The sequence below is a fragment of the Dasypus novemcinctus genome, chromosome X, assembly GCF_030445035.2.
Source record: "Dasypus novemcinctus isolate mDasNov1 chromosome X, mDasNov1.1.hap2, whole genome shotgun sequence".
In the NCBI taxonomy this organism is placed as follows: domain Eukaryota; kingdom Metazoa; phylum Chordata; class Mammalia; order Cingulata; family Dasypodidae; genus Dasypus; species Dasypus novemcinctus.
The window spans coordinates 43599826-43613728 of record NC_080704.1 but is presented as its reverse complement, the minus strand read 5'-3'; the positions used below and the strand labels follow the sequence as shown (position 1 = coordinate 43613728).

Below are 13903 nucleotides of genomic sequence, written 5' to 3'. Positions count from 1 at the left end.
GACCAAGCCTAGGGAAATAAGTAATTTGCATTAAGGCCTGTGACATCAAGTTAGCTCATAATTTGTCCCATTGCATAACTATTTGACTAATCCAGAAGGATTTCCTACCTTGGGCTGAAGCACAAACCATTCGTCATTTGGATTTTCAAAGTTCCATGAGTCAAAAGGAATCTCCACCTCTCCGAGGAAACTGTTCCGTCCAAATCGATCATAATGCCAAACTGAGAGCTGCAGCGTTCTCGTTTCCAGCTGGGTATGGCTGATGGTATACTGCAGAATGAGATTTACAACATCACACTGCACAACTGGGCTCTGTGTAATTGCAGGGCAGGTTGGAATTTACTTCCACCATCTTTCAGATGATATTCATCAATAATATGAACAATACATACACTAAGAAGACTTTGTTTCCTCTACTACTGAGGATCTATTCCAATAACTCATTTTTTTGCGAGCCCTAGCACCAAAAGATACATAAATTCACTTTTGGGAGGGGCAGGGAGTGATAACTGCAGTTACTGTATAAAAGGTGTTAGATGATGAAGCATGCTGTCTTTTCGTTTTCTCCTGTTTTTCACTTGTCTTGTTATGTTTTCCACATCTATTTTAGAAGCTCAAGGTTTAACCTACCAATTCTCCAATTTCTCTGTCTTATTTTAAAAATACATTTCCCATTTTTACTGTGCACACAAGGTATTTTAAAAATGGGATTTACAATATATAGCTTAATCATCTGGTTTATAACTAAATATATTGTAAACTTTTTCCCTTGTCTTCTACAACAGTTAAAATAATTGCATAGTATGGAGAAAACAATTTATTAACCAAACTTGTTGGGGGAAATTTAGATGTAGTTTTTTTTTCCCCAAGGAAACTTTAGCCTCCTTACAATGCCTTGGGAAAAAGAGGCATTCATGTCTTATGTATCTTTCTAGAGGTGATGGAAGCTTGCTCCTCAATTTAGCTCCTTAACTTGCTTCTCTACATCCATCTAATCATCAAGCAAATAACCCATTTTCTTTTTTCCACTCTCTCCCCATTTGCTTCCTCTTTTCTTCCCTGCCTCTCTGGGACACAGGCATCCTTCTATTACCCCAGCACTCCTGTCCCCTCACCTCTAGCATCTGCTCCCTCTCCTCCCATTTTCATAGTGAGAACCACAAAATCCAGAAAAGTATTGACAGTGAGAACTTTGCAAATACCCATCTTCATAAAGCACAGCTTTAAGTGCAGAGGTGGAAAGATGGATATGTAAGTTGAACAAAAAGAGCTGTAGTAGCGCTTTCCTTTTCAGGAGAATATTATCCAGGACCACATGCCTGCACACCCTCAAACCTGCTTATTCTGTGCAATCACCATTTGGAATGTACTTCATGCCAACTGATTCCTAAGCTTGGATTTGTGTCTACATTTGTCTCCACTGTTTATGGCATGATTAACCTTGGCTCTCTGCTTCTTGTATTTGCCCTGTCACTGAGTTTATTTTTTCTGCTTGGAATCATCGTTGCTCCCCTGTTTTACTGTCTACCTATATTTGTTCATTGTCAGTTCTATCTGTTTTCACATTGGTTCCTACTTCCACACATAGCCCCACTTACACATGTAGGCTCATGGGTCTCTGCCCTCACCAACTTCCTACTATGGTGGACTCTGACACCATTAATTCTGGGAACAAGGTCCATAAATTTCCCTAGGATTGGCAATAACTTCTACATGCCAGTTTTCCCGGATTTTTTCTATCAGGCTAATTTGGTTCTGGGCAAGAGAAAGTGTGGTTACATGGAAGCCTGTTGGGAAAAGTAATGCATATTTTATCTCTCTGAGATTTCTCAAATTTAACCCTGCATCTCCATTATTCAATTATACACTATTAGCCACACACCTAAATTTGGCTGTATTCTGAAGGCCTAACAAGAAATAGCAAGATCCATGCTGTGTTAGTAGGACAGTAAATGTGTCGAAGGTGACCCACTACATTAGTGTCAAAACTGTGATGGACTTCTTTAAAGGGCATAGAAAAAGCAGTTTCCCCAAGGGCAAGATATACTTATTGACAAGATATATCAGCCAGGATATAATTTTCTTCTCTACTTAAGGTACAACTTCAGCAGCAGAAGAAAAGAATAAAGAGTAACTATGACTTTGCATATTTTCCTTTCCAAACACTGTTAGGAAAGCCAAGGGCATTGGAATAATTTATTCAAAGTCTACAGTTTTATAAAACATAGACATGCCTTGACATACAAATAAAAGATTATCAGTAGTTATTTTTAAAACAATGTGCTTTTGAACACTATCACATGCTTGGCATGGGTTACTATGAGAGAGTATTGGTTTACCTTTAGTGTTTCGTTGAATTCTGGATTGGTACCTGTTCTGATTCTGGTCTTGCGTTTATTGTTTCGGGACTTGTCAGGAAGAAGATAGGACTTGACATAACTGTAAAAGACAAAAAGATGAAACCGATCAATGGAAAACATCTTCTTTGAAAGAAATGCTAGGAGATTTCAGTGATTTAAAGAGGTAAAGGCAATGAGCCAGTGAACATGAGACACAGAGCCAAAAAGAATATAGTCTGTATAAAGGCACTTTAAAATATAACTCTGGCCTTCCATTAGAGAGAAGCAGTAAAGCATAATTGGAAAGAGTATGGAGTCAAGCCAACAGGTTTGAATCACTCTGTGACTCACTGGTTTTGGTGACCTCAAGAACTTAACAACTTCGCTGTGCCTCAGTGTCCTCATTTGGATAATTGGGATCATAATAGTATCTAACTCATGGGGTTGTGAGGATCAAGTTAGTTGATACATGAAAAGAACTGACATATTACACATATTCAATAAATGTAATTTATTGTCATCAATGGTTTCACAAAATTTGGGGGAGTTATGATCCTCTCCACTCCTAGTCCTGCTTCTGATGTCAGAGAGTAGGGTAAATGACAATGGACAAATGAAGGACAATAGTGAAAAAGAATAAATAGAAAATAACAACCTGGCCTCTCAAATAGTAATTCTATCCCAAAGTCTGTGTTGAACTGTCCCAGTAGCCTCTTGGAGCAGAGGGCAGGCATCCTTGTAGATGCAGAAATGTACAAGATACTACCAGAATCTTGAAGCACATCTGCCAAGGCTTTAGATGACCTATTTCCATGATAGTCTAAATGTTTGTATTGGTACTGAAGCCCTCTTAAAATTTGAGAGGGAAACAGGTTGCCCAACCTATACTCAGAATCTAGAATCCATTTATCTGCCTGTCTTAGGACACTTGGAACCAGCTTCACTGAGTTGATTGGTACTGGGTCATCTATTGTGCAGAGAAGAGTTAACATAGTAGGCCTGAGACTACTATCCTTTAAAAGTCCTGCTTAAAAGGTTGGCCCTTGGCTGGCATCTGGGAACTTGGATTTTGGGAGGGTTCCATCATCCCCTGAACTTATAAAAGTGTTACAGTGATCTAAAATACAATCTATATGTATTACATATGTAAAATATATACATATATGTATTTTACAAACAATAGGGCTTATGATGAACACCTGCTTTCCTTATGGGAGACTGGAACTTAGCTTTGGTACATGCTAGGGAGAGGCTGCCTATGTAACCAGCCCTAAATAAAATCCCTGGGTGCTGAGTCTCTAATGAGCTTTCCTCATAGACGATTCTCCACATATATTGTTACAATTCACTGCTGGAGGAATTAAGGGCATCCTGTATGACTCCATTGGAGAGGACTCCTAGAAACTTGCACCCAGTTTCTTCAGGACTTCACCCCATGCACCTTTTTCCTTTCCTGATTACAACTGTATGTGGAGTCCTGTGAGTCTAACAGGATATTCTTGTATATTCTGAGATGTGTCAAGACGTCAGCCTTCTACCTCAAAGAGATGCCTCTGTGTAAACTGCAAACAAGTCAGTCCTGAATCATGTTGAGTAATAGTTTTTTAAATATCAGGTAACCACAGACACAACAATTACGCATGCACTTCAGTGAGTATTTAGAAGTGTCACTAGAGGAGTGTGACCATGAACCTGCTGAGAAGGCTCTTTTGCAAAAGAAACACACACACACACACAGACAAAAAAGAATGCAGTGACTGAAAAAGTCCAAGGAGCAAGCTGTGTGCTTACGCATCTGTCCTCTGTTTCTTTTCATCTCCTATGGCCAAATTTCTGCAGTTCTTCACAAAAATGTAGAGCCCTCCAGTTTTGTAGCAATAGCTGATATGGAGAAGGATTTCACCACTGACCTTCACATTGCCATAGTCTCCTGTTTCACTGTAAACACTCATCATGCTGTTAAGGCTGGTCTGGAATAAATAAGATGAAAAGAGGCCCATAGTTTTGTTCTAATGATCTCTTCACAGAACCCATTCCCCTTCATTCTATTACAATCCTTATTTTTAAAAATGAGCAGAGCAGTCTACGATGAAGGAAGAAAGCAGAAGTCAGTACTGTTTTTTTGCCAGTGTTATATAAAAATCCATGCCTGAGAAAAGACCACAGATCTAGGGCCATTAGTAAGGAAGCAGGAAACTTGTTGAGAGGGGAAGCATTGCCTTTTTGGGTTAATGAATATTCTTTGTTTATTCATATCTAATGAGCCCAGGGTTTCTGAGGCATTTCCTGTCCTACCCTCTGTCCCTATCCCTGCAGTTTTTTGTTTTCACTGGTAGACTCAAGGTCTAGAATGCATGGATCAGGACAAAGTAAAGCTCATCTCATATTCTATGCTAGCAGAAACCACACATCCCTCTCCCTGAGCCCTGCAGAGAGTATCCCATCCGTTTCAGGGGAGCCATAGTTGCAGCTTTAATCAGGGCATGCCAGGAGAGTGTCATATACCCACAGGTGCTTCGATTCCATAGTTGAGAAGCCAAGAGGGCCACATGGGTAATCCAAGACCACGGCTTTGTAGACCTCAGTAAAGTAGCAACCCACAAAATACAATGCTAAACAATAAAGTAACACCAACGAATAAATAAAATAAAGTTTTGTGTTGTTGTTTTTTTTTAATAAAAAAAACAGTCCCCATCTACAAGGAGGAATGAAGGTTTTGATGAGACACTAATGATAGGAAACAGTTTAAATTAGATGTAACAAAATTATCCTCTAGTTCCAGAAATGAACTCAGTATCTTAGCAACATGACAGCCACAAAAGACCACCTGTATGGCACTCAAGAATGGCCCAGTAGTTTCAAAACCTCTGTTTTGTAAACCACTGTTGAGGGGGGGAGGTAAGGACTATGGTGAATATAAAGGGAGCTTAGACTTTCCACTTTTTCTTTTCTTTTTTTTTCCAAAAACTTCCTCCAATTAGTCAGAGTAAAGCGTCATGAAAGAGCAGGATGTGGATGATGTGACTAGTATCTCTTCTAAGCCTAAACCAAGGGTAAATCAAGGATTCCATAATTATTTGGAATAAAGATTCAGCTTAAAGAGAGCCAATGAGTGACCTATTTGTCCTGTTCCTAAAGCAAAGCAACAGACTGTTCATGTGAGGAGGTGGTGCTGAGAAGAGCCTGTTAACCTTTAACTGCATACTAATCACTTGGGATTTTGTCAAAATGAAGATCCTGGTTTAGTTAGTCTGGAGTACAGGGTGAGATTCTGAGTATCTAACAAATGCCCAGTTTCACAGTTTCCACCGTTCCCTGAGCCAAGGCACCCTAGGGTACCACAGTGAACTCACAGGGGTATTATAGGATATTTTAAATTGCCAAGGGAATCACAGCAATACCTATTAGACACCATGCAAACTACTTGCTAATAATTCACAGTGTCAATATCAAACTGCACTTCTTTTCAATGAAGTCCTATGAAATGTGAAGCTGGGTAAGGAAAAGCAAGTACTGCACAAAAGTCCATGTGGAATAGAAAACGAGTGTGGTGGTGTCCAATCAGATTCCAAGGTTTGAGAAGTTGTGCAGGGCCCAACAGGTGCACAACATCCTATTTGTAAGTAACAAGGGTTATTTAGGAATGGAATAAAATATTACTTTTCTTTCATTTTACGTGCATTATTTTGTTCAAATGGCTACTAAGTTGTTAGGATATAAGTGCTTATTAAATTGTTCGAAACTAACTACTTAATAAATGGACTATTCAGGCATTACCTTTGGCCTAGGAGTGCTGTGAAAAAATTACGGAGACACTAGGGCATTGTGAACCGAGAAAGGCTTGCAGTCTGTCCCAGGTGATGTAATGTTGCTAGGTCATGGACCATGCTTTGAATATCAAGGGCTTCAAGAAAAAAGGTTCAACCCTTTCATGTAACATAAGAAAAAACCCTGGCTCCTAGAAATTGTTGGTAGTTCCAATACTTAAAGATCTCCATCTTCCTCACCTGATATCCTCCCTATCATACCTCACATCTCCTTGTCTTACTGACTTGTGTCTACACTTCATCCCTCTGTAGCCACATCTCCAAAGAGGGTTGGTCCTCTGTAACCAGGGGGTCCCTATTGTCAGGAAGACATTTAGGAATCCACAAATGCTGAATCTTGAAAAAAGTTAAGGTAATCATGGCAGTTTTGTTACTAACCAAACTTTACACTCTTATCCAAGCCAAAGCTGTGATATAAAAAGCAGAGATGCTTAATCCAAAGTTGTCTTCTATTGGTAAATCATTTAGACCATTGTGTCTTCCTGACTGCACAGATTCTCATGTTTAATGAATGTTCTCTCTTTGGACTATGGTACCCAGATTCTGATAATCTCATTAATCTTTTAAAAGAGAACCTCTGGCTAATTGTATATGAGTCAGAAAAAGACAAGGCTGGAAGAATTGCCACTTAATCTTATTTCCCAAATCATGAAAGTCATGAAACATGTTTGGAAAGAAAAGAAAGGAAAGCTTGAAAACTCACAGTGTCTGAGTCAGCATCAGGCACATTTAGGTAGGTCCACTTCCTGTCAGAGCCTGCTTGAGAATTCTTTAAGGAAGTTGCCCAGAGGTCAAAAGAAAGAGGGTATTAGAGTGACAGAAATCAGAGAAGCAAAGAAAAAGATTTACAGACACACAGATGAGAGCAAAGACACAGGGGCTCCTAAAGCCTTCTTCTCAAGGAAGCCCTTAAATGTTAACCTAAAGAGTACAGATTATTCTTTACGCAGTGAGAAGCTATGGACGGTTTTTGAGTGGGAGAGAAACCTGATTGGATATGTGTTTTAGGAAAATGAGCCACAGCAGTATAGAGGATGGCGGAGGAGTTGAGGGATTGGTGGCAGGGAAATTCGTCAGCAAATAATTGAAATAGTTTATAGGCTTGAGGTGACAAGAATCTGAACTAGGGAATACAGAGATTTTAAACCCTGGGCAAGGGCTGTGGTGGGAGAGGGAAGGGATCATGAGTCTTAGGAAAAGCCCACACAAAGGGAAACAGAAAAGTAATCTGCGGGCAAAGGGCAAGCAGGAGCTTGGTAACAATTTTGAATTCATTGCCACACATTTTTTCCAACCATATTCATACCTTTTTTTTTTTTTTAGAAATGCACAGAAAATCAACAACAGAAAGAAGGAACTTGCAGCATGTGCTAGAGAACTGCTTACGGTTGACAAGCCACTTGCTAGACTGTGAGTGTTTGCAGAAAACCGGGAGGACACTAAGTCATCAATGCCTTCTTCAGACTCTTCCAAGGAGTCCTAAAAAATGAGGGGAAAAATCAGTGCTTCAGTTTATTTCTTTCATAGAAATTCTTTTTACTTTAAAAACCACGTTCTTTCCTAGATACCTGAAAATCAGATAAAAATATCTAGAAATTGGGAAGAAGATGTGGCTCAAGCAATTAGGCTCCCATCTACCATACGGGGGGTCCTGGGTTCAGTTTCTGGGGCCTCCTGGTGAAGGCAAGCTGGCCCGTGCTGTGGTGAGCTGGCTCGCGCTGCAAGATGATGCAACAAGATGACGTAGCAAAAAAAAAAAAGACAAAGGAAGGACAATGAGAGACACAATAAATCAGGGAGCAGAGGTAGTTAAAACAATTGAGTGCCTCTCTCCCACATTGGAAGGTCCTAGGATCGGTCCCTGGAGCCTCCTAAAGAGATGATGAGAAGAAAAGACAAGCAGACCAGAAGAACATGCAGCAAATGGACAGAAAGCAGGCGGTGAGCAAAAGCGGCAAGTGGGTAGGGGAATAAATAAAATAAATCTTAAAAAATCTAGAAATCACCCTATTCCTAGGTTTTAATCCTTTCCCCTCCAGTCAATCTAGTTTATGCTATCAGAACAGAGGGCAGGTGGTGGGGTTAGAGGGCTGGGTTTTCTTTCTAATGATGCTTATTTTGTGGAAAGAACATGAACTTTGGAATCAAATAGACCTGGATTCAATTGCCATCTTCCTGATCTCTAAAGTGACTGACTTTGGTCAAGGGAATTGCTATTAATTTATTTTATTTTATTTTGGAGACATAAACTGAAGTCCCAAAACCATGTCTATGTCTACATCTATATCTATGTTTAGAATGCCAAGGGGCACTATATCTCAAATGTCTCTCCAATAAAATAAACTATTTCAGACACAGGCCACTTGTCCAAAACCCCAGATTCATTTCCCCCACTTCTTTTCTCTGTCATGATGAAAGTAGGTTTTTTTTGTTAATAACATTTTTATAGTAAAATTTTATACTTCAAGAAATATGGATACATGTAAATGACAAATGTAGGTTCTCCCCCATTAACATTAGAGAGTTTTAGCCATCTTTAGTCCCTTGAATTTTCTGCTAAATTCAGAATCTGTTTGTCAAGTTTCATGAATGCCCTTTTGACATGGTAAACCATGATATATATTTTGATCTTATTTAATGTCTTTCACTACAGTTTTATAATTTTAAATACAGAGATCATGCACATCTTTTATTAGATTTGCATGTTATCTTTTCTCTTTTTTATTATCTTTTTTAAAAAAGATACATAGGTCATACAGAATGTTATATTAAAAAATATAAGAGGTTCCCATATACTCCACTCCCCACACTCCCCACTCCTCACACATCGACAACCTCTTTCATTAGTGCGGTACATTCATTACATTTGATGAATACATTTTGGAGCATTGCTACACAGCATTGTCCTTAATGGTATTGCAGGGACAGATGCAGCACATTGTATATCCTGCCATAGCCCACTGAATGGACTAGGAAAGAGTGTATGTTACTTTTTAGTTCAACATTTGAACAGATTGGTGTGGATCTATAGAAATACAATAGATTTTTACGTATTGACATTTTTTGATGGATCTCAATTCATAATATTAGATTAATCAAAATCCTTGACTCTTGACACACTTCATTCTTGGTCCATGCCTCTCATTCATTCATTCATTTATTCATTCATTCATTCATTCATTCATTTGTAATACTACAATAAACATCCATGCACCCAACCCAACCTAAAAGATTGGACCTTAACAATAATGTAAGAATACTCATGTGTTCTTCTCCCAGTCCATCCTTCAGCACATGTAATGTCACTTCCATCCCATGTACTTTATCATTCCCTTGATCTCCTTTAAATATATTTTAATCCTATCTATATGTATCCTTAAATTTTACTATGTTTCCATATTTGGTTTTATTAAAAGAGTGGCAGGATGTATGTAATCTTCTGGGACTTTTTTTCACTTGGTATTATATTGCTAAGCATCATCCATGTTATTGTGTGTCACTCCAGTTAATTTATTTTTAACTGTCATATAATATTCCATTGTGTGTATTCCAGAGTTTATTCTTCCACTCTCTTTCAATGACCATTTAGATTAATTCCAAGTTCTGTAATTATATATGGTTTTACAGAAATACATGTAGCAACATTTCTCTTTGGTATATACATAGGTGTGGAATTGTTGGATGGTAGGGTAAGTATATACTCATTTTTATGAGACAGTGCTAAACTTCTCCAAAGTTGCTCCAATTTACACTCCCACCAAGAATACATAAGAGATTCTGTGGAATCATATGCTCCTCAAATATTGATAATGTTAGATTTAAAAAAAAATAGTATTTCAGTTTCCTTTTTTGTAAAAGGAAACATGTCTTGTCTCTTTTTTCTATTGAAGTTTTTTTTTGTGCTTTCCTAATGGTTTTGTTGAAATTGTTTATATATTCTTGAAATCAAGGTTTTGAAGATTGTATGCATTGCAAATATTTCTACCTGTTCATAACTTGTTTTTTTTACTTCTTTTAAGATGTCCTTTGGTAAACAAAGAATTTTAATATGGTAAATTTATCACCATTTCCTTTCATATTTAGTACATTTTATTTTTTAAGAAATCCTTATACTTCAAGGACTAAAAGATATCTACCTATATTTTCTACTATGCATCTTGAATTTCTTTATTTTTACCTTTTAAAATATATATATATATTCAAACATATCTGATAAACAATGAAATTCTAACTCTCATTTAAGTTTTTTTCAATTGTTGTACTTAATGAAAGAACATTCTTATATTTGTTCTATTAACCACAGTCATCGTCCACAACAGGTTTCACTGCTGATATACAATCCCATATTTTATCCTTCAGCTTTCTTTCTAGTAATATATACAACCTGAAACTTCCCCTTTCAACCACTTTTACACAGATAATTCAGCACTGTTACTTATACTCACAATAATGTGCTACAATCATTTCTCTCTATTTCCAAACATTTACAAACTAATTAGAAATTCTGCACAAATTCAAATTAAGCATCAGCTCCCCTTCTCTACCCCCATTCTATCACCTGGTGACCTAAATTCTAGATTCTAACACTATAAGTTTGCTTATTGTAATTAGTTCATATTAGTGAGCTCATACAATATTTCAATATTTGTCCTTCTGTGCCTGGCTTCTATCATTCAACGTAACGTCCTCAAGGCTCATCCATGTTGTCACATGCATCAGGACTTCATTCCTTCTTACAGTTACATAATATTCCATTGTATGTATATATCACATTTTGTTTATCTATTCAATGGTGGATGGACAATTTGTTTGCTTTGATTTTTGGGCAATTATGAATAATACCACTATGAACATCAGTGTGCAAATGTCAGTTTGCTTTCCTACTTTCAGTTTTTCTGGATATATACCCAGTAGGGGGATTGCCGGATCATATAGTAATTCTATACTTAGCTTCCTGAGAAAATACCAATGTCTTCCACAGTGGTTGCACCATTTTATATTCCCTCCAGTAGTGAATGAGTGTTCCTCTTTTCCACATCTTCTCTAACACTTGTAGTTTTCTATTTTTAAAATAGTGGCCATACTATTAGTAGTGAAATGATATATCATTCTGGTTCTGATTTGCATATCCCTAATAGTTAATGATTTTGAGCACATTGTCATGTGCCTTTTAGCCATTTATATTTCCTCTTTGGAAAAATGTTTATTCAATTTTGGTTGAAAAATTGGTTGTCTTTTTATTATTGACATGCAGGATTTCTTTATATATTTATATATTTCTTTATATATTTATATATTAGATATATGGTTTCCAAATATTTTCTCCAATTGTGTGGGCTGCCTTTTCACTTTCTTAACAAAGATCTTTGAAGGACAAAAATACTTTAATTTTGAGTAGGGCCCATTTATCTATTTTTTCTTTCATTTTTCATGTTTTGGGTATAAAGTCTAAGGAAACCATTGCTTAACACAAGATCTTGAAGATGTTCCCTACATTTTCTTCTAGGAGTTTTGTGGTCCTGCTCCTGTATTTAGGTCTTTGATCCATTTTGAATTAAGTTTTGTATAAGATTTGAGGTAGGCTTCCTCTTGCATTCTTTTGGATGTGGATATCTATCACCATGTGTTGTAGAGACTACTCTGTCCCAGTTGAGTGGATATGGTTGCCTTGTCAAATATTAATTGGCCATAGATGTGAGCGTCTATTTCTGAACTCTCACTTCGATTCCATTGGTCAATATATCTATCTTTATGCCAGTACTATGTTGTTTTGACTACTGTACCTTTGAAATATACTTTAAAGTCAGAAGTATGAGTCCTTTGACTTCTTTCTTATTTTTCAAGGTGTCTTCGGCTATTCTGGATCACTTACCCTTCCAAACAAATTTGATAATTGGCTTTTTTTTTCCTTTTCTTTTTAAAAAAAATTATCTTTAAAGAAGCTTTAGATTACATAAATGTTACAAAAAAAAAAAAAAAAAAAATATAGGGGATTTCCATATGCCCCACCCCCTCCCTCTCCCTCACTTTCCCACATTAACAACATCCCTCAATTAGTGTGGTACATTTGTTATGACTGATGAACACATATTGAAGCATTGCTACTAACCATGGAATATAGTTTACATTATAGTTTACACTCTGTCCTGTACAATTTTGTAGGTTATGACAAAATATATAAGGGCCTGTATCCATCATTGCAACGTCATGCAGGACAATTCCAATGTCCCCAAAATGCCCCCATATCACACCTATTCTTCCTTCTCCTTCCCCTCAAAACCCCTGGTGGTCACTCCCTTTATTTCAATGATACAAGTTCTTCCATTGCTAGAATAATAATAAGTCTACTTTAGTCCATTGTTCATCCCCCAGTCATGAGGATTTTGGGATTGTGATGCCCATTCTGTTTCTATTTGATAGAACTCATCATCCAGGCCATCTGGATCTTTACTTTTCTTTGGGGACGATTTTAAATTACTAACTCAATATCTACTTCTTTTTTTTTTTATTGACTTTGTAATAATATTACATTAAAAATATATATGTGAGGTCCCATTCAACCCCACCCCCCCACCCCCCCTCTCCCCCCCCAACAACACTCGTTCCCATCATCATGACACATCCATTGGATTTGGTAAGTACATCAATATCTACTTCTTATAGGTGTACTATGAGTTTCTATTATTTCTTGAGTCAATTTTGGTAATGTGTGTCTTTCTAGGAATTAGTATATTTAATCTAAGTTGACAATTGTGTTGGCACACAGTTTTTCATGGTATTCCCTTATAATCCTCTTGATCACTGTTATGTCAGTAGTGATGTCACTTCTTTCATTCTTGATTTTGGAAATTTGTATCCTCTCACTTTTTTCTTGGTCAGTTGAGCTTAGTGATTCTCATCCAGGACAATTTTGTTCACTAGAAGACATTTGGCAATGCCTGAAGACATTTATGATTGTCGCAACTGGTGGGGTGATACTGTCATCTAGTGGATAGAGGTAAGAGATGCTACTAAACATCCTGCAATGCTCAAAACAGACCCCATAGAAAAGAATTTTCCACTTCTAAATGTCTGTTGTGCTGAGGTTGAGAAATCCTGACTAGCTAAAAGCTTGTCAATTTTTGTTTATTTCTTCAAAGAACCAACATTTGGTTTCACACATTATATCAATTCTGTATTCTGATTATTTTTTACCTCTCCAGGTTGCTGCTGCTGTTGTTTTTATAATTTTTATAATTGTTTAGTAACTTGCCTGGAACAATCTGTGGAATATGTATTTTGTCCTGTATGCAGTTGCTGTTGTCTCTGCTTTATTTTTTAAATTCTTTTTTCTGTTTTTAATAGTGAATTCCTAAGGATCATCCCTGTATCTACATAGGTTAATAATAAATTAATGATGCTTCAGAGGTTGTGCTCAAACACCTCAAGCCAGTGATGCTTCAACCCTCTTTTTAGGGATGTCTGTGTGTTTTGTAGAGTACATTCAAAGTCAGGTAATTTTGAAGTCTTCCCCAATTCTTAATTTCTGCCTTCTCATGTCTTCGCTGTGCATTCCCTTAGGCCCCATGGTCAGCCAGAGATGTTTGGATAGCTTAGGCCTTCTCCTGTTTCTATTTCCTGAATCATTGCACGAACGTTTGGACTGCTTATCAAGCCCCTATATATCTGTCTCTTTTATCAGATTTCCTGTTAAATTTCTGGGTAGCTTGCTGATCTTTGCTAGCCCCAAACAGGACC

General features: G+C 37.2%; 1 protein-coding gene across 2 annotated transcripts in view; it reads right to left on the bottom strand.

The window, feature by feature from the left end:
- SYTL5 (synaptotagmin like 5) overlaps positions 1-13903 on the bottom strand; it is a 287943-nt gene that overhangs the window by 15865 nt on the left and 258175 nt on the right. For both annotated transcript variants that reach the window (XM_058292189.2, XM_058292188.2), the window contains exons 10-14: positions 7553-7645; positions 6870-6935; positions 4131-4309; positions 2340-2439; positions 109-270 (exon numbers count right to left, since the gene is read on the bottom strand). In XM_058292189.2, the coding sequence (XP_058148172.1) occupies positions 109-270; positions 2340-2439; positions 4131-4309; positions 6870-6935; positions 7553-7645 (600 nt within the window). The remainder of the gene's footprint in view (positions 1-108; positions 271-2339; positions 2440-4130; positions 4310-6869; positions 6936-7552; positions 7646-13903) is intronic.